Below are 21,839 nucleotides of genomic sequence, written 5' to 3' on the forward strand. Positions count from 1 at the left end.
TCAGTCTGCTCTGCTTCTAAAGGCCCAGTTGTGGACAGAGCCCTCTCAGTGATAGCTCCTAGCACATAACAGTCATTAAATTTGACACAATGTTTACTTTAGCATCATGGTAAGACTTTGCGACCAAGATCTAAAACACTGACGTAACACACGCCTCACTTTTTTTTTTTTTTTTTTTTTTTAAGTCTGCTACATTCATACACATCAGGTAGAAGAGTACAAGAACTGCCAAAATCACGTCATGTTTTGCTAAACCCAAACACACTAATTAAATTTTTTTTAAAGCAGGTTTCGTAAATCATTAACTTTAAAATGAGCTTTAATTTTCTGTTTTCCTGAAGTGCAGTCTTAAATGTAAACAAAGCAGGTTAAAAAGATTCCAGTGAACAGAAGGCTATTGATATGTTCATTTTACTTTTAGTTATACTAAAGTCGATCATACCAATTAATCACTTGACATCAGCTTCTGAATAGCCTGACCCGTTGGTACAATTTCCCAGTTCTTAACTCCCTTATTAAACATATATAATTCAACAACTCTTGTCATAAAGTCATTTGTAAGCCAGTGTTCACAATATGGCGAATTATGAATGTTCAATAACAGGCACTACTGTTATAAAAGCCCAACAGCAGTTGCTTGAAAAACCAAGGTCCTACGTGTGGTGCTGCTGGAGTTGCAGGTATTAATTTAATTATATACATGAACCCTCTTTTGGTAAACTCATTTATGGTTTTGGGAATGTCCACTGCTTGGATTTCTTTTAGAATGGAATGGTCTTGCAGTTGTGCATCACTGTACAAAGAGTATTTTCAATACAGTAGTGTACGCGTTAAGTTGTGCAACACATTCGTTTGCACGCATACTACTGTGTGCATATGGCCTGCATAAGAGGAATGTTTGGAGGCAGAGGAGTGAGATAAATCACTCTTCAAAATAGGAATAAATGCAGTAAATAGAAAAGGAAAGCGGAAGTTAATTTACATAGCATTACACAAAAAGATGATGCCTTTAAACCCCCTATTCTACAGCAAGTTATATTTGTGCCACATTTTTTGTACATCTATGCGAAATGTTTTTCAGGTTATATATATATATATATTTTTAACAGGGAAGCAAACTGCTCCGAATTACAAATCTCTTCGCAGGATTAATAAGGAAAACATTACAGATGAGATACACAGATAATGAGAAGTATATGACCAGCAGGATGTTTTAGAGCTGGAAATGCTACAAAATACTTTGAGCATATTCTCTTAATAGATGTACATTACTTTAAAATTATTTAAAGTAAAGAGGTTAAATAAATGTGGCATAAATATACATATATCTATGTACATATTGATATACATGTTTGTAAACACCTGTAAATTAGCAAGTTGGCAGGTCAGAGTAAAATAGAGTTTCAAGAATTCGGATAAGAGACTATTGCATTATTTTTTTTGTTCTTGTAGGCACGCTACTAATATACAAAAACAGTGCTGTTGATGGTCAGGGAAGCAGCAAGGCAGCACTGCACTATTTCCTCTGAACACAAGAAAAATATCTGTACATTTTTGATATTAGCAAAGGGTGCTTAATCCCCAGAAAGATTATCCACTGCAGCAAAATAAATTAAAACATCAAAGCGCACCAAAGTAATACAAAAATAATTTTCTATATTTATAACACATTTACAAAAATATTGGTCAGTTTAAGTAAATATATTATGAACAGGATGAAAATATTTTTTCGTGGTATTCACGTTGGAGGACAGAAGCAGTGAAGTCTTGCATCATTCCTTTTTGCAAAGACCTTTCCTGCAACTTTTATGGATTTCTGTGCAACAGAAGGTGCTTTTTAAAATTAAAAAAAAAAAAAAAAAAAATCTGTAATTTTGAAAAACAAGGTGGGCTGGAAGGAGATGCCACACGTGGACACCACTCTACTTTGGTGAGCTCAGCTGTTTCAATTGTTATTTAGATCAGACACAAGACTGAAGACAAAAATATTAGCGGAATACACTTGTTTGTTTAACTTAGTTCCACTCCCAGTTTTGAAAAGGGGAGCCCACTACTTTAAATAGACACAATGGTTTAATCTCATTTGGACAGCCACAGCTCAGAAGGGCTGGATGGAAAGTTTTTAAGTTCACAGTGGAACGTAAAATTCGAACAGGCACAGTCCAGTTCAAGTGAGTAAGACACTCGTACGAAGGTGAACTCCATCACAGTAGAACACATCGAAAAAAGCTGCTTTTCTTTTGTTGGTCTTGTGTGATTCTGACACCCTGGTTGCTGCCCTGCGGGCTGTTTCCCTCCTAAAGACACAAACATTTCAACAATGTTATTACAGTGCAATTGTAAATACTAGACTGAAATACTCACACTCGGATGTGTGTTGTATGTAAACAAATGTAAAGATATACTTCATAATACTAAAATATACAGTGTTCTGGACTTGCAGCCTTTGCACAGCAAGCTCCTAGGCGGTCATTACAAGTGGCTCGGAAAAGGGTCTGGATTCTCCCCAAACTTGGAGTTACAGATACCTGTAGCATCACTAACTCTGAGGGTGAAGGAAATCCAGGCCATTACTAGATGGATCTTCAGAAATTAAGTTACTTGGGGAAAAATGCAATTCTGGGTCCGATTCCTATAGTAATCCCTACTTTTTCCTGAAACTGTCGCACATGATCTTTGTGTGAAAATAAACAAATCTGTGAAAATATCTTGAGACTTCTTGGAAAATTAAATTACGAATGTTATCCCAAAGGTCAACAATGATGTAATATCTTTACAGTACACTGCAAAATAAAAGTGCCACAAGTAAAATAAATTAAAAAGTTCATAATCTAGCCATTCTTTATTTTAAAAGCATGTGCTCCCTAATTAACACAAGTAATTCTTTTAAGTTAAACTTTAAATTCACAAACTTTTTTAGGACACAAAATAAGTTCACTGTTAAAAGATTTAAAAAAAAAAAAAAAACACACACAGCATTATACAATAGTAACATCATGAAAAATAAATGTGAATACTGATGAATAAACTCTGCAGTCTAACCCTCATGAATAACGCATTCACTGTTAGAACTCTTATGTAACCCTTCAATCCTAATAATTACACAATACAGTCATCCCAATGAGGAAAAACAAATCAACCTAGTGAGCACACATTATTCCTGCAACATCTAATTATCAGTATGTAATAACTAACTATGCACATTCAGCACTGAATAATCTATTTTTATATAGTTGCATCTCCAAAATAACTGCTCAACGGCCAACCAAACAATTTTAAAGCACAACATTCAGGTAGATGTTTGGAGGTGGTATTCACAATTAATTTCATTTTTCTAAGTAAGCTTGATTTTGTGTTTAAAAAAGTTCTGTTTGCCAAATTTGTGTAACTGCTAAATTTAATTCTCATTAGATCATGACAGTTGGATTCCACAGCAATTCTAATGATGTTTCGTGTAATGCAGAACTGTATATTTTCCCCAATATCTTCTTACCTTTTCTATTTTGAGCATCTCTAGAACAGAAACATCAGGTTTTGTGGAACTTTGTGAAAGTTAGAGCTCTTGGCTTTGAATACGACAATGTTTTTTACTTTTGTTTTTTTTGTATGCAGTGGAATGATGATATTTGCATAGCGCTATTGCCATTCTTATGACCTCGCACCGCTGGAGAACCAGAAAATTGGAAATAGGTTATGAGGGAGGGGAGACCAGAGTAATATGCTGGCTGGGAAAAAAAAAAAAAAAAAAAAAAAAGTACATCCTGGAAAAAGCAAAAACTCAAAGGGAATGCAAGATTAAGTAAAGCATGTGAAATGTAAGAAGGAACAACATGGTTACCTTAACGCTTTTACTCTTATTATTCAGAAATCAATGAGTGTTTTTGCCTGAAAACAAGTTAAGGATGTGACTATGGGGTCCAGAAGGGACCCGTTTCAATGTTCATTGCTTATATCCTTACAAAACGTAACCAGCAGTATGGTTTAAAAAGATCAAATCCATGAATGCAGAGCTACGGTACGCATTTTATAAACTAAAATAAGGAAGACAGCTGATAAGGATCATGTTAATCGTTTTCCACTATACGCATCAAAAGGAAAACAATGGGGGTAATTTACAAGATCCTTGCGCCACCAGTGCCTAACTTAATAAGGGGAAGAAGTGACACCAGCGGCGCAGGGGCATGTAAATAAGCCCCAATGTTGTTCAAAGAAAGAGGAGAAAACAAAAGTAGCGCTTCACTGGCAAACTCTAAAGTGGCGCTAATGTGTGTGTTGTGAATAAAACCAATCTGCCCACTTTGCGACCACTCTGTCTTGCTTTATTTTTTTTTCCGTATTTTGAACCTTTCCCTCCCCCCCCCCCCCCCCAAAATCTCTCCACCCTGAGGTTGCACTTTGGAACAAAAAATGTCAGAAAAAGACTACATTTGCAGCCAAAGTGTTTTTCTTTTTTGGATCCATTTCACAGGGGTACAAATAAAGGAAAGGAGAGGAAGAAATGGTAAGAGCTGTTTGTTGAAGTAATGGTTTTCAGCAAGTGAGGAGGAGCTAGACAGAAAGAGAGGGAATAAGAGAAGGAGGAAGAAAGAGGGATGGAAGCTGCCAGCGGAAGAGCAGAAGGGAACATTGCAGGAAGGTGGGCAGTGCGAGATGTGTTGTGAGGGGGTGCATCATATTTGGAAGGGGGCCCCTACGCTGTGGCAAGGCAGATAAATCCATGCGATCTGTTGGTTTTATTGAGAGTGGACCAAAGGTGAGCTGAGGATCAAACTTAAGCGACTTAAATGTTTTCCACTGTATGCATCAACCAGGTACTGCAGTACCCCCAGGAATGGTGCACTTCTCAGCCCTGGGAAAACAATGTTGTTCGAAGAAAGAAGAGAAAACAAAAATAGCGGTTCACTGGCAAACTCTGTAAAGTGGCATTAATGTGTGTGGTTGTGAATAAAACCAATCTGCCTACTTTGCGACCACTCTGTCTTGCTTTGTTTTTTTGACCCCTGTATTTTGAATCTTTTTTCCCCTCTGCATCCCAAGGCTGCAATTTAGAATAGAAAAATGTCAGAAAAAGATGACAATTGCAGCCAAAGTGTTTTGAGGGTAGCCGGCTCATTGCAGTCGGCGGGGGCGGAACAGCGGGGAGGGTCTCAAGTGCTGTTTTGAGGCTCCAGCAGCTCCCTGTGCCAAGACCGGGCCCCTTACACCAGTGCAGCAGCGCGCCCCTAAGGACATTAGACTTCACATGAGCTACTGACAGCAAAAAAATAAAAACAAGAAGCGCGGCGTCTGAAGCAGGCACCGTTCTCATAAAACAAAAGCGTTCTACAATGCAAATGCCCTGGATACATGACACTGTGACCGTGAAGCGGGTGCTGTGCTGATACACGAGCAGAAGCAAACTAAACAATTATAAAATAGTGCGCACAAAGGAACCTAAATAAAAAAATATAAAGAGTAAGACCACATGTAACAGGGGCAGTCCTCATGGGAGGTCACAAAAGGGCAAAAGGACGGAGTAGTAAGCATTTGCACCAATCAAAAGCAAGCATTTAGGAAAGACAGACATATGATCCAATTAAAAAGATGGGCAGTACTTAAAGCCCATATTCTAGATACATCATGGCTCAAAGAGTCAGCGCATGCGCTGCCTAGACAAGACTTAAAAAAATAAATCAGTTAAATGTTCATTTGACCCCTTTAAGCTCCAGATCATATCTTAATGTGAATCCTAATGAAATAGAACTATCTCCAATTTGCAGTATTCTTTTAGTGGTTCCTCCCTAAATGAAATGGGATATCACTGAGTAAATACCCAAAGAATACGGGTCTAGTTTTTTTTTTTTTTTAAATCAATTAAACAAAATCAATAGAAATTCTGAGAAAGGGTTAAAGAATGTCACTTTTTTGCCACTTGATTTACAGTTATATACTTTAGTATAGCTTTACCACAAATGGGTGATATTCTGTGTCCTATCCCTTTTCAAATGTAGGGTTTTTTCATAAATTCTAGTTCAGGTATTTTAATCAATAGGCACCTATTTCTCCTTAACCTTGGTCTGTTGCGATTAGTACCATTAGTGTTTGAGAACTGGGAACACTAATTAAAAAGGGAGAAGAAAAGTACTCCGAGCAGTCACAAAACATGCGATGCTCTGACCGGCCTCACTCTTTACAGTGGGTGAATATTGTCATCACAAAATACGAATAAACTTCCACGTACACTACCTTTGAAATTTACACTGACTTCACAATACGTTTGTATCAGTCACATCGACTTGAAATTGCACCAGAAGACACTATAATTTTGTGCTGTCTTTATCTAAAGAGGGAGTTTAATGTGAACAAATGCATCTTTTTATGCAATTTTATTACAAGGGACAAAGAACACAAGGGTTACAGAAATACATACCCATAGTTAATGGCTTCATTTATTTTAATCTAATAAAAATGAAACCTAGACTACAGATAAAGAAATAATTTAGATTTTTTGATTATACCACAAGCAAGATGGTACAGCTGCCAAACATGGCCTAGACCAACGGTACTCATAGTACGGCCCGCGGGCCGCCAGCGGCCCCACGGACCTAACTTGGCGGCCCGCGAGACGCACACCAAACGCAATAAACAATGGCCGCCGTATGTAAACATAGAGGAGGGCCGCGGGAGCATGCTCCCGCGGCCCTCCTCTATGTTTACATACGGCGGCCATTGTTTATTGCGTTGCCCTGACGATCGTGGAAGCCAAAGCCCCATAAAAGTCAGCGCTTGCAGCTAACTTTTACGGGGCTTTGGTCGTCTGCTTGCTGTCACCGGCTCCACGTCTGCTGCCCGCCTGCCTGCCTGCTGTTCCAGATTTGTGGCATCTTTACAGTGCTTTGAGTCAGGTAAGGCTCTTTGGTTATTTATTTATTTGTTTTTAATGTAGTGTGTGTTACTGGGGTAGGCGTGTGAGCAGATTGCGCTGTGTGTGCGCGCTGTGTGTGTGTGTTACTGGGGTGGGGTGAGAGCAGATGGCGCTGTGTGTGCGCGCGCTGTGTGTGTTACTGGGGTAGGGGTGAGAGCAGATGGCGCTGTATGTGTGCGCGCTGTGTGTGTTACTGGGGTAGGGGTGAGAGCAGATGGCGCTGTATGTGTGCGCGCTGTGTGTGTTACTGGGGTAGGGGTGAGAGCAGATGGCGCTGTGTGTGCGCGCGCTGTGTGTGTTACTGGGGTAGGCGTGAGAGCAGATGGCGCTGTGTGTGTGCGCTGTGTGTGTGTGTGTGTTACTGGGGTAGGGGTGAGAGCAGATGGCGCTGTGTGCAGATGGCGCCGTGTGTGTTACTGGGGTAGGGGTGAGAGCAGATGGCGCTGTGTGCAGATGGCGCCGTGTGTGTTACTGGGGTAGGGGTGAGAGCAGATGGCGCTGTATGTGTGCGCGCTGTGTGTGTTACTGGGGTAGGGGTGAGAGCAGATGGCGCTGTGTGTGCGCGCTGTGTGTGTTACTGGGGTAGGGGTGAGAGCAGATGGCGCTGTGTGCAGATGGCGCTGTGTGTGTTACTGGGGTAGGGGTGAGAGCAGATGGCGCTGTGTGCAGATGGCGCTGTGTGTGTTACTGGGGTAGGGGTGAGAGCAGATGGCGCTGTGTGTGTGCGCGCTGTGTGTGTTACTGGGGTAGGGGTGAGAGCAGATGGCGCTGTGTGCAGATGGCGCTGTGTGTGTTACTGGGGTAGGGGTGAGAGCAGATGGCGCTGTGTGTGCGCGCGCTGTGTGTTTTACTGGGGTTGGGGTGAGAGCAGATGGCGCTGTGTGCAGATGGCGCTGTGTGTGTTACTGGGGTAGGGGTGAGAGCAGATGGCGCTGTGTGTGTGCGCGCTGTGTGTGTTACTGGGGTAGGGGTGGGAGCAGATGGCGCTGTGTGTGTTACTGGGGTAGGGGTGGGAGCAGATGGCGCTGTGTGTGTTACTGGGGTAGGGGTGGGAGCAGATGGCGCTGTGAGTTACTGGGGTAGGGGTGAGAGCAGATGGCGCTGTGTGTGTGCGCGCTGTGTGTGTGTTACTGGGGTAGGGGTGAGAGCAGATGGCACTGTGTGCAGATGGCGCTGTGTGTGTTACTGGGGTAGGGGTGGGAGCAGATGGCGCTGTGTGCGTTACTGGGGTAGGGGTGGGAGCAGATGGCGCTGTGTGCAGATGGCGCAGTGTGTGTTACTGGGGTAGGGGTGAGAGCAGATGGCGCTGTGTGTGTGCGCGCTGTGTGTGTTACTGGGGTAGGGGTGAGAGCAGATGGCGCTGTGTGCAGATGGCGCTGTGTGCAGATGGCGCTGTGTGTGTTACTGGGGTAAGGGTGGGAGCAGATGGCGCTGTGTGTGTTACTGGGGTAGGGGTGGGAGCAGATGGCGCTGTGTGCAGATGGCGCAGTGTGTGTTACTGGGGTAGGGGTGAGAGCAGATGGCGCTGTGTGTGTGCACGCTGTGTGTGTTACTGGGGTAGGGGTGAGAGCAGATGGCGCTGTATGTGTGCGCGCTGTGTGTGTTACTGGGGTAGGGGTGAGAGCAGATGGCGCTGTGTGTGATAGACCGGACCCTGCAATGGTAAGAACTGTGCTGCTGTATCTTTGTCTTGTAATGCTTAGGCACCAAGTTAGACCTTTGTTTGTACAACCTCTAAACAATAATGCTTACTTTTATAACGCATACCCACCAACCCAGTACAGCCAGAGAGAAACCACCCACCCATGAAAACTACCAAAAATCAGATGACAATCCCAATATAAAATCAAACCATTTGTGAAGTGTCCAGTGGGGTACACTTTGTGTGATGGGCAAACACCTTCAGCTTACTCCTCCTCCCAGGGGTGCGGATGATAAATGGCTGCTGCATCTAATTAAATGTCTCTTGTGATTAGGATAGGGATATACTCTGGAACATTCCCATTTGGCTCTTGTGATTAGTGTAGGAATATACTACTAGAGCCAGGGCTGTTGAAAATGTCTTACAATAATACACTTTTTTTTAATCTGGCCCCTGGCATTTCGCGCACAGTTGATTTATATTGCTGTGTGACCCAGCATGCTGAAAAAAAACAGTTTCTAAAAAGAGGCCCGTATACCATTCATTGGCCTCATTATCACTCTAGTATTCCTAGCAGGTTGCAAGCATAATTGCAAAAAATACTTTTTATAACATGGTCCTCTGGGAATCGGCAAAGGCCAGCATGTGTGTTGCCAATTGTTAGATCACGGTATGCTTTGTTTCCTTTTACACATCACTTTATATTACTTTGCTGTTGTGCACAGAGGTCTGTAGCAAGACGCAGTGTTGGTCCATTGGTCGTGAGGCGGTGTCGGTCCATCGGTCGCTCGTGAAGTGTTGTCGGTCGTGAAGTGGTGTCGGTCCTTTGGCTGTGAGGGGAAAATCGGATTCCTGACCCTTGAAAATCATTGCACAAACTTGCTGAGACCAATGGCCTACAGTCCAGTTACCAAGCCTTGCAAACGACCCAGATCCATACAGAGTGAACACAGATCATTCCAGGCAGCATGGGAAGAAGAGTACTTGTTTGTTGAATGGCCAAAGGAGAAAGCTACACTTCTTTCCCAGCAGAAGCTCTTCCTTTGCCAAATGAAGGAATCTGAGGCTGTTACAGAAGCATCATTCAAAATATGCTACCTGCTTGCCAAACATAAGAAGCCATTCACGGAGGCAGAGCTGGTGAAGAAATGTTTCCTTTCAGCAGCTGAAACTTTGTTTGAGAACTATAGCAACAAATCCAGCATTTTAAAAGAAATTGGTGCCTTACAGCTATCGGATTCCACTTGTGCACGCAGAATAGAGGCAATGGGTGAAAATATCCAGGAGCAGGTGATCAAAGCTGTCAGAGTCACCGTTCTTCAGCATTGCCATGGATGAGTCCACAGATATAGGCGATGTGGCCCAGTTATTAGTTTGGGTGAGGTATTTGGACCAATCACTTCATCCCAAAGAAGAGCTCCTGTGCCTTTTACCACTGCACGGGCACACAAGAGGAGAAGATATTCTGGACAGTATCTGCAACTACTTCGAAACACATCACATACCACTGGACAGTCTTGTTAGCATCACAACAGATGGCGCGCCTGCTATGGTAGGCCATGACAGAGGCTTTGTATCTTTGCTTAAAAAGAAGCTCACTGGACAGCCTGTAATAGACTACCACTGCATTATTCATCAGGAAGTTCTGTGTGCAAAATTAAAGCATGGAGAACTGAATAACGTCCTAAAACTTGCAGTGAAAATTGTTAATTTTATTCGTGCCAAAGCCCTTAACCATAGACTTTTTAAGGCTATGCTGCAGGATTCTGAAGCTGAATATACAGACCTCTTGATGCACACTGAAGTGCGATGGCTAAGCAAAGGGAAAGTTCTGGAGCGGTTCATTGCTTTGCTTCCTGAAATTGAACACTTTACAAACAGCAGAGGTCAAACATTCCCAGAACTAAAGGATGTGAAATGGCTTTTAGTGCTCCATTTTCTTTCAGATCTATTTGCACACTTCAATGCTCTTAATTTGATGCTGCAAGGCAAACAACAGCTTGTGTGGTCCATGATGAATGGTATTTACTCATTTGAAAGTAAGCTTGTGCTATTCAAAGAACAACTGGATGTTGCTGACTTCACCCACTTTCCAAAACTGTTGGCTGTGACTCAGAGGTTTCCAAATGCACAAGAAATGCTGCCAACGCTAAATCTTGGTGCATGTCTTGAGGAAATTTCTGGGGAGATCAAAAGGCGATTTTCTCAATTCAGAACCCTCACCCCCCTATTCAGGCTGGTTGAAAACCCCTGGATGGTGAGTGCACGAAATCTTGATGCTGTTGAACTTATTGGCGTGAAAAGACCGCAAGCACAAATGGAGCTGATAGACATGCAGCATAACTCAGCTCTTGAAGCATCTTTTTTGGGGCAGGCACCAGAAGAATTCTGGAACACTGTGCCTTCTGACAAATTTCCTGTTCTTTTTACAGTGGCCCAGAAAATAATTTGTATGTTCGGGTCAACATATGTTTGCGAAAGTTCGTTTTCCACAATGGGACTTTTGAAGAGTAAATTCAGAAATAAGCTAACAGACTTACATCTGGATCAGCTCTTAAGGCTTGCCGTTTCAGACATAATACCAGATTACAGAACACTAATAAGAGACATGAAGTGCAAAATAAGTTCGTAGTATGTCTTCCTTTGACATACCTATTTTCCAGACTCAGAGAAAACTGTGCTGCATTGGGCCTGTGCTGAATATCCTGTTCACAAGAATTACCATGCCATGCCTCTTAAGATTACTATTGTCTGATAATAAAAATGTTTTTCAAAATGTCCCCTTTGTAGGTTTGTAGTTATACCTGGATTCAAAATACAGCATTGTTTAGCATTGTTTTGAAAAAGGGGGTGGGGTGGTTGTTCCCCCTCTAAGCCCGCCCCCTCTAAGCCCCGCCCCCCGCTGTCACTTCAGTGCGGCCCTCGGCCGCAAACCATACTGCAATTTTGGCCCCAGAGAAAAAGTTTGTGAGTACCCATGGCCTAGACTATACATTTATCTATGGTTAATTCAGGTCCTTGTTTACAGGATGTCACAAAATTGTGATCATCTTTAGTCATTTATTTTGTTTGCTGACCCAAACCTCTGGTTACATCCCAAACCGAAATCCAATGAATGGTATATAAGTCTTTGACTTTACCAATAGAGATCAGCCCAGCAATGTTTTCCATAGGTCAGGGGTTATTTTAAACTATTTGACACACTGTATTAAAGCTGTAAGTAGTATTTAACCATGGTACAATCTTTTCTGATTTAAGAGGTCAAGAAGGGCATGAATGACTAATCTGTTAGCTAGTATATCTGCAAGAGCTTTACGATCCAAGTTAGTGATACTGGGTGTGGAGGAGGATAGACCAGGCATGCCCATTTTGATCCATCATCCCCAAATTTAAGGGCCTGATTCTTACAGCCATTAGCATGGGTAAACACAATTTACACATGCAAAGTGGGCTTGAATTATGAGTGCAAATTCATGTTTTGCACTCACACAACATGGATTTAAATCGTGAATGACAAGGGCTTGTGACCAAAGTCCCTCCACTAAAAGAATTTACACATATAAATGAATTGACTTGCGCTTGATATTATTCCATAAGAGTGAACCTTCCCGTATGAGGCATGCCAAGGCAGGTACACACTGAATGGTTTTGGGGGAGGAGGGGGGGGGGGGGGGGGGGGGAAGACAGCAGATTTGTGAATTTATGGGTATTCACAAAGTTTGGACTCCTGGGAACAAAGATTTGCAGTTATCAACTTAAGAACTAGATCAACTTCCACGGTGGGAACGGACAGGGAACACCACTGGCGGAAGTGCAGGAGAACGGTTTTATTCGGTGGGTGAAATATTTTTCCCAATGGAGGAGGAAAAAGGTTCGAGAGCAAATCGGTGTGTACATTTGCTCATGTGTTCATGGAAAACTGACAGGCACAGTGTCACAGTAGTATTCCTGGAAACCTTCTTTAATTACACAGTCAGAAATGTGCTAAAAAACAGGCACATATTTTTGCAATGGGTTTTTAAAGACCGGGTTTCAAGTGTTGCTAGCATTTCCATTATAGCCCAAATACCCAACGCTTCATCACATCCTTCCAATGAGAGCCTTATGTCGAAAAAAGTTTACAAATTTGGACATCACTCACCTATTCAATCTTTACAGCCTTGTTTCCATGTTTGGTTCTGCTACTCAGAGTTTTAATAGCAGAACTATTATTTCTCATAGACACAAAAACAGTCTGTTTAAAAGCAATTTTGGCCCAGTAGGATATGTTAAGTAAAAGGAGTTTCTTTCTCTTGTAATGGTAGGACAGTTCTTCAACAAATGGCTGCTAGTAGACGCATGAGATTTTAGAAATTCTGTATCCACTAATTCACAAAACTATACCAAAGTCTGTCAGTTTACAACTTTCAGACACTTGACTACTGGAAAAAGATTTGTACAAGAAACATAAATTCAAAGATTTTTCAAACTAAGCAGTTGAAAGTGATAGTTGTTGGATTTCTGCAGAGCTATTAAGTATTAGAAGAGTTGTTGAATGATTCACAACAATTTTCTTCTGAGAAGCAGTTGTAATTGGAACGTTTTATACAAATAGCAATAAGTACTATTTCCTTGTAACAAGAAACAACTGTCACCAAATATCATGAAAACTCTAGATTTGTTTTCTATAAACAGTTTTTACTTTCTCTAAACAAAATGTATTGCACTCACCAACTTTTTATCCATTTTTGCTTTGATATCTCTTGCAAGGGTAAAAAATGCCTATAAAACATAAGAATAAATTAGCTATGTCATTAGTATACTTCTTAAGGTTTTCAAGCCCCACATTTGGTAAAAGGTTTGCACAGACTTCATAAATAAGATTTGCAAATGTTTAAACCCACTTCAAAGCTGTGCAACTGCACGTCAACTGGTATCTGTGTCCAAGCACTACTCTAAGGTTTGGTTGCTGGATAAAAAGTATTTAAAAAAAAAAAAAAAAAAAAAAAAAAACACACACACACATCAATCTTTACGGATGAGCACAGACGAGTGGGCCCTATGAAGGCAAGTAATATAAAACAGGCAGGTTTTCCGATACCACAGAGGCATCAAGTAAGTGTTTCTATCAAGTTGGCTGGATGCATCATATAAATATATGGCAGTGTACCTACTTTCCTTTGTAAGCAGAGGATACCGCGACAGTTTTGAAGGACGTTTGTCTCCCCTCCAAGTAAGAATGCACTTATAGCAGGTTTTAAACTGAGGAATTAGACTAGCAGTTGAGGACATAACTTTAAAATAGCAATCCCATCACTAGCACCTTACTTGTTGTTAGGAACGCAATAGGAAACAGAATTACGGTATTTATTTTTGTCTTTCTCCATAATGATTTCATTATAATTTCTTTTTTACCCCCCCTTATGCTGCATTTCTCAAAATAATGTAACGTTTAACAGCAGCAACAGACGTTATGTTCCATGCACTGCTTTACAGAAGCATGGCCTCAAGACTTAAATATTTTTGTTGCTCTGGTAAATGAGTCTGGTTCTTTAGAATGTCTGAACAGGCTAGCAAATGTTATATATTTATTTCTAAACATTGGACATAATTTAAAGATAATCTGGAAACATCTTGGAAATTGAAAAGTCATCAAAGTTCTCTGCAAAAGTTGAGGACAGCATACAAATCATAAATAGCCATTCCACGCTGCTTTACTCTAATCAATAAAGGCTAAGTTGGCCCTTCAGGTATTGAAATCTATGGCCCCCAGGTTGTATACCAATCTCAGCTGCATATACTTGACCTACAAGACTACTATACCAGAACAATTGTTTTCCAGCTGTAGAGAAAGCTAAATGCTAGATGAATATGCCAATGAACTGCACATTAAGCTCTATACAAATATTAAGAGTGCATGCAGGATGTGAAATTGTAGGGTCAGGGATAAATTACTCACAGGGAACAGGCACCAGCATCACGTCATTATGGTAGTGAAACAACAAATACTGCTTTCACAAGTATTGCGATGGACGGACAAGAGATAAACGATGCAAATTTGATAGATACGCACTGCAGTTCTACCATAATTAAAGCCAGACTACACAACACTAAGCTGGATTCTGTATTGGGTGAAATATGTGGAAACGAAAAACAAGGAAAACAGCAAAATAAATAGCCAGGAAACCACAGGTCTTAGTTTTCCAGCTACGGTTTTAATGTTCTTATTTTCTTTAATTTGTAGAAAATATTTAGTAATGTCCTTCTTGTAGAAGCCTCAGCTGCAGAATCGAGAACATTATTGGGGCAAGCTACATCTTAAGATGTGTTAATTAAAGGATAACGTTGCACTGCCATCTGCTGGTGAAGTGTTGAAGGGCAGGCAACAGAGAAAGGAATTTTAGTCTTCCAAATTCCTGCAATATTGTTTCTTAACGGTGGCCATTATCACAAAATCTATTAAGTTACTTGGGAAGTAGAAGATATCTATACACTGGTTGTGCTGAATGAGAAAACATGAAAGCTGAAGGGGTTTTAAGTGCCGTTTTTTGACAGCGTATGTCTTGTGGTCCCTTTCAGAGAACTGCCCAAATATTGGAGTGTTCAGCATCAGGTCTCTCAGCTGTTTGAGCACCCACGTGACTGAATGTTTGTGCACATATGAGAATACTTGCCACTTTTATCAAGTTCTTTCAATTTAATAAAAGGTCATGAATAAAAGACCAAAGTGTCTAACTTGCAGGTCCCACAGTGATGTGGAGGTTGTCTAAGAACAAATATCAGTCTGAACTAGACATGGAGAAGGGACTATATTCAAAGACAATTACTCCATCATTGATAAAATATACTACAGAAGTTAAGAAGAGAACTTTCTGGGAATGTCATACAATAGATATGGACTAGAAACGAGGTGAAACTTTAGAGAAACGTTAATGAAAGTGATATTGCAGGCAACATGATTCACATGTGTTTCCTATTTTGTTTTAATGTAAGAAAACTGTAAGATAATGAAACAGAAAAAAATGCAATGGTTAGAATTCAAGACACTGGACTGATAACATTATTGAAAGATCCCCTCCATCTGGCCAAAAAAGAAAAACGTACAGATAAAATACACTGACCACTCAAAGGAACCCTAGTGCCTTTAGGCAGTGGTTCTTAACTAGTGGTCCAAGGTCCCCTGGGAGTACATGAGGACTACTCATAGGGTCCACAACTGTTATACAAAATTAGGTAATACAATTAATAAAAAACATACAATTAAAAGAAGCAAAATTGAAAAAAAAAGTGAAAACGTTTTCTATATTTGATTGTCCATTAAAGAAAATATTTCAATATTTGACCATTTGTTTGGTGTATACTTATTTTTGCATTGTTTAGCGGTTTAAATCCTATAAATCTGGGATGCCCCAGCTTCCAATAATGACTCAGTGGGGGTTCCAGGATCCCAGTAAGGCCAGTAAGGATTCAGAGTAGGATTACAGAAGTCAAAATGTTAAGAACTGCTGCCATAAGGCATAGAGGAATGTGTTCCTGAAGTGTAAAATCTATGGGGCAAAACCAGTCCTAGGTTGCTTGTGTTCCAATTCGGGATGAACTGTTTCCATGAGGATCAGGGTAAAGATTGATTTGCACATGGCTAGGTCCAAATTGAGGTGGCACGGTGGGGGGGGGGGGGGGGGGGGAAAAATAATAATATATATTTTTTTTTTAAACTAATGGATTGGGATGAAGCCCCAAGTGATTGCCAGTGGCTGAGATTGATTCAAGCTTTCCAACACGACCTTGTTGTTTTAGAATATTTATGGGGAAGCAATCTGTGGTACTCTGGACTAGCTGGCAGGATGAATTTTAAAAATCTACTCATCATGAACTCCTTTAAAGCAATGTGAAACTGAAATTGTCATTATTTGGCAGATATAATATTATTTCAGTAAGTAATTATTGAGCAGCAATAGACAAATACAGTCTGATTGATTATTGCAAATGTGAACCATTTACATTTTTAAATAGACTATCAGATGAGGAGGCACATTAACTTTTTGTGCAACGAAGAGAAGTTCAAGAAAAATCTGGCATATACACACACACTGTGGACTAACCCTCGTACAGCACGAAATCTGGAAATTATTGAATGTCCTGCTTGACATGAACTGATATGGTTCAAAGTCTGTTGTCCTGGTATCACTTCTGATAGAAAAGCAGCTAAATGGTCAAAGCTAATCACCAGTTATTGTTCAATTAAAGTGCTAGAGAAGCAGCTAAATGGTCCAAAACAATAACCATGTAATTGACCTTGCAACCCTTTGCTGAGATTATTATAGAACACAACAAAATAAGTAGTAATCTTTTTCATTGCACCAGAAATTACCTTTGCAAGTGTGCACAGGTTCGGTGTTAGCTACCTGTCATGCACATAAAGGGGTGTGTGTACAGTGTCACATATTCAAGAAATTACAGTCTCATATCCTGCCAAAAAACCTGGATAACAATTTCTACAGATGGGAAAATTGCTTCATACTGTAGAAGATTACCATTAAGTACTTACATCAGGGAAGTAGCCATGGAGGCAGAGGAATTGCTGCCTAATTACTAGTAGTGCAATATTATGACAGTTAGACCTGAACCCCGGATCTGGCAATGGTGGAAACAAAATGAACATGGAAAAATAAGTTTCTTCACAATTTGTTCAAGTCCCAGTTGCTGACCAATGGGTAGAATGGAAGTTTACAAAAAGTAGGGACTGTCAAGATTTATTACATGTAATCCATGCATACAGTCTGACTGAGTCCACAGAATCATAGGAGAAATATCCCAATTGTTTGAATTGTGATTTTGCAAGGTCTTTTTAAAGACAATCACTCTTACATTTTTCATCTTCCTTGAAGGTAAGCATCAAATAAATAAGATAGAAAACTATTAGTACTTACATTCTCTACATTGATATTTGCTTTGGCGCTCGTCTCCATGAACTTAATTTCATAGTCTAAAGCCAGCTGTATAAAAAAAATTAAACAGAATAAAACACCAGTATAATCACATACAATTACATGGAGTATTAATGTTAACCGTTTTCCCTTGCTTTGGTTTAGAGCCGAGGTAAAGTGGTTCAATCATACAATTACAAAGAATACCATCAAGCCATGTTTTTGCAACAGACTTTCATTTGAAATACAAGCACTAGCAAAGACAATCGTGTGGCACTGGCTGACAGTCTTTTTGGGCCGAGCCTAGATAGTGCTTGCGCTATTGCATAGCGAGCTATTCTATATACTTTGTGAGCTTACAGCCCACCCCTGGCTTTTTATTCGCCCTTTCAATTGCCCTTTAAAAATGATTCCTTGCTAGTGGTGAATACTTCCTCTTTGTCCCTCCTTTTTAGGTCGAGCAGAGCAGCATGCAAGCGCTGCTCTTCTGGACATGTTGTAATCTATTCTGTGGGCTTTAACCACACCCATCACTTTCATTTTTTCCTGGGCACACCTTTTAAAAACCCCTGATGTCGTTGGAAAATGCTTTTGCTTGTCCCACCTTGAGGCAGTTTCGTTACCGCCTTGGAGACTGATCCCGTTACATGGATTATTGCATGATCGGCGAGATACCCTAGTGTGGCGCACTATTTTTTTTATTTTGCCTCAGCGCTTCGCGCTCATGGTGGTATATTGTTTCTTCCTCTTCTTAGGTTTCGGGCATCTTGCTGTTTCTTTGCAATGCCTGTGGGGTCTTTTTCATTTATTTTTGAAGTTTTATGTAGCGCAAACTCAACACAAAGGAATTGGAGCGCTTCATTTTTTTTTTTTTTGCAGTTTTATTCAGTGCAAACTCAATTACAGCACTTCACCCGAGCACCAGTTACATTACACAAGAACACATTCATTTTTGTAAGCAGAGGGAGATTAAGTGGTTTGTCCAGAATCCCAGGATGTTGAGCTGGCGCCAAAACTCAAAATGTGTTCCCCAGCTCCAAAGTTGCAGCTCTGGCCCTTACGCCACGTTTTAAAAAAAATATAACTCTTGGTAATACAAATTCTTCCATTTCATAGCGCTGCAAAGCAGGTCCCATTCTTAACAAAAACACTATAAGTTATTTGCAGTTAAGCTGCCTCTTCTGTTAATCTCTTCATACACAGTCAATGTTTTTAGAGGTTAGGCTGGTATTGCCAATGTAGAGGAATCATTCCTTTATAGGTTTAACATAGACATATATGGCTGCCACCTTTTCTTTGCTCCTAACTCTTTTGACCCCCTCATCTTCAGAGTTAAATGCCACGAATCTGCCTTTTTGTGGCTTGTTTGGTGCTATAAATGTTTAAGTAAAAACACGAGAAAGGGGTGGCATCTCTAGGGTATCACAGCCAGTCTATAGGAATGAAGCAAAAACACTCCCTAGATGGCGGCCTTGTACCCTCTCTCCTGCAGTGATCGGCCTGGGAGGGTTGCTGTTGCACCTGACATACATCCCCTACACTCCAAACCAAAACACACTGGTAAAAGACATTGTAATTTACAACACCAATTGGTCTAACTCTCACAAATTCGAGACCTATTGCATTGAAAATGCTTGTTTTTTTAAAATATATAGCGCTTGGCAACACAGGTTCTGCCATTTCATAGCGCTGCAAAGCAGGTGACATTCTTAACAAAATCGCTATAATTAATTTGCATCGACCTTGCAGAGATGAAGAGGTGAACAAGTTATGTCATAATTGTAATCTCTGACATTCTCATTCTGCCAAGACCTCTGCAGTGCGTGCGTTAACCAATTGACTCAACTAGAGCTTAACACTAGGCAATAGCACGTGCTCTTGATAGCCTTTGGAGGGTCACCAACACATAGGTTATTTCTAGGCAAGATGATGGCAAAAGGTGTTGTCTCCAAAATGGTGGCAAAGGAGTCGTGACTCCAGAGCCAAACATTTCACGACCTCAAGCTTGATAGCAAAAACCATATAGTTTTTGGATGTGAATTGGGCCTTTTCAAAGTTCAGTTAGTAGAGGCAGACATTTTTCCCAACCATGGAGTGCAAATAAACTAACACAAGGGTGCAACAATGAGAGGAGCAGCATATCCACAAAGGAGGAGCAACCTCCATCACTTCCTCCTCTCAGAATTTACTTGTGTCATGGCTTTGACAGTCCCCTCACAGCTACTGCAACCTTGCAGATGCCAATTCCAGAAACGGTGTCTAAAACAGCACTCGAATAGCACTGCTTCCTGTTTGAAAACGCCTCACCTCGAATACCCCCCAGCCGCTGTCACAGAGCACTTCCCCATCACCCTCTGGACTCCTGTGTAAAATGATCCATGCATTGTCTGTCACTGTCCATTTATGTTTAACCTGTTCTCATCTCTTCCAACCCCAGGCTTCATGTAGCCACTCCACTAAGCTCCCATGCATCATTTGAAGTAAACTCTAGGCATCATTTCTGACTGTTGTGGATACCAAGTACATGTAAAATCAATGTTAAGAAAATATCTTTCAGACCATATCAAGTGGCCTTTTTCACACTACCGGTGCTCCTCTCAGTGCTTCACCACGACTCCCCGTGCTAAACTAATATACATGTGTTTGTTTATATTGGTACACAACCCAAGGACTACATCTCAAAGTCAATCCTGGAAAGTAACAGTAAAGACTCCATGGGCAGGAGAGGTTTTGAACAGGAGAACTGTTTCACAAACTGTGGACACCAGGACCAGCCACTGCTTGTACTTATGTAACCCAAATGTGTTGTTGTGACTCAAGTCTTTTTTTGGCTAAGACAACAATGAAATAAAGACTACAAACAGATGCTAAGACGAGTCCAGATTTGTTGCTGGCACAACATTGATAGGCTATTATAATATGGCTTGCACAGGGCCAGGGTGGAAAGAAAGACAATATAAATAGTGGACATCAAGTGTTTTTTTTTTTTTAAACATAATAATTGCATCGCACATTTTGTTCACAATACAAATATTTGAAATTTGAGGTCCCGGCATTTCAGTGAAGGGAGCCCGAATATAGGCTACGGTTGTCCACAGGCCTAAAGTTTTCCCAGCAAACATCTGGGTGGCAGCAAGGATTAAATGTTTGGTTCCCAGAGGGGCTAGCTTGGCCTTTCATCATCCAGGATGATACCGCCTGAGCCTTGGAATGGTATACCACACCATCACTGCATGGAAAAGACCAGCCGTCACTGAACTAACACAGTGAGCCCAGACCACCACTGTCCTAGTTAGTGAGACATATCAGGACCCAGTGGAAGGGGTGCCACAGCTTCAGACGACGTCATACGGAAGGCAGAAGTATGCAAAATCAGGGTTTTGTGTGTGATGCCATGTGATACCTCAGGAATTTGTATGTCAGCTGGAAACAGAAGAAGCTACTCAAAGAATGAGGTGATAAAACACGCTGCAGGTGGGACAATGACACATACATGATTGATCACCAACCTTCGTTACTGATTTACATGGTAATAAATTCTTCAACATGTGTAATTGCCAGCCTCATGTGCTGAGCATCTGTGTCTTCATTTCAGATCACCTATTATCAAGGCCACTGGAATTAGGCAGCAAATGATGGGCCAAAGTACATGGCAAAGGTGCCTGAATTATGTGGCTAGAAAGTACAAATTATGCTGCTTAATACGGCACATTCCGTGGCAACATTATTTTGCTGTTTTGTCATTTACCACACATTAATACGGTCTGAGAAAAGATTTCTCATTATTAGTACAAGTTTAATGCGTGACCTCAAGAGTCAGGAACTAAAAAGTGACCAGATGACCTCTGCAAAGGATCTGCCTCTCTGCAGAACATGCCATGTCACAGAACTGCATTGTTGCAGTGGCCCTTCCTCTTACTAACAAGCACCAAGAGAGGACATAGTATGCTTAATGTGGGCTACATAAATGATTGTTAAAATATTATTGTTATTGCAATTTTTGTGTAATGGGTTATGAAAAGGAATGCATCTTTAGGACTGTACTACATATACATGATGCAGTCAAGGTTTCTAACGCAGAAGTTAATATTTTCTTTAAAGTAATACATGCTTCCTATTTATGACTTGCGAGGCACTGAGAATTTATGGCTGGTGGAACATCTATTTATGCTCCACAGACTTGAACACATCTGGTCTCAGCATCACCACATCGATCCGTATCAGAGCAGCTGTTCACAGCATCTTCAATACACACAAATATTCCTGTCACGTGACCAGACTATTTCTGGACATCTTCTTTGACTTTAAGAGGAGGTCAGAGCTGAGTCACTGCCTGAGAAGGACAAGACTATCTTAGCTTATTCTCATTGTGTGTTCCACGACTACA

The 21,839-nt window shown here is 41.0% G+C and overlaps 1 protein-coding gene across 1 annotated transcript in view; it reads right to left on the minus strand.

The window, feature by feature from the left end:
* Positions 1-301: 301 nt before the first annotated feature.
* The window catches only part of RAB8A (RAB8A, member RAS oncogene family), a 63,844-nt gene continuing 42,306 nt past the window's right edge, over positions 302-21,839 (minus strand). Inside the window, exons 6-8 of the mRNA XM_069216398.1 lie at positions 17,456-17,521; positions 13,257-13,307; positions 302-2,297 (exon numbers count right to left, since the gene is read on the minus strand). Coding sequence (XP_069072499.1) covers positions 2,205-2,297; positions 13,257-13,307; positions 17,456-17,521 — 210 coding nt within the window. The 3' untranslated portion in view covers positions 302-2,204. The remainder of the gene's footprint in view (positions 2,298-13,256; positions 13,308-17,455; positions 17,522-21,839) is intronic.

This window comes from Pleurodeles waltl, chromosome 12 (assembly GCF_031143425.1).
Source record: "Pleurodeles waltl isolate 20211129_DDA chromosome 12, aPleWal1.hap1.20221129, whole genome shotgun sequence".
NCBI classification, from domain to species: domain Eukaryota; kingdom Metazoa; phylum Chordata; class Amphibia; order Caudata; family Salamandridae; genus Pleurodeles; species Pleurodeles waltl.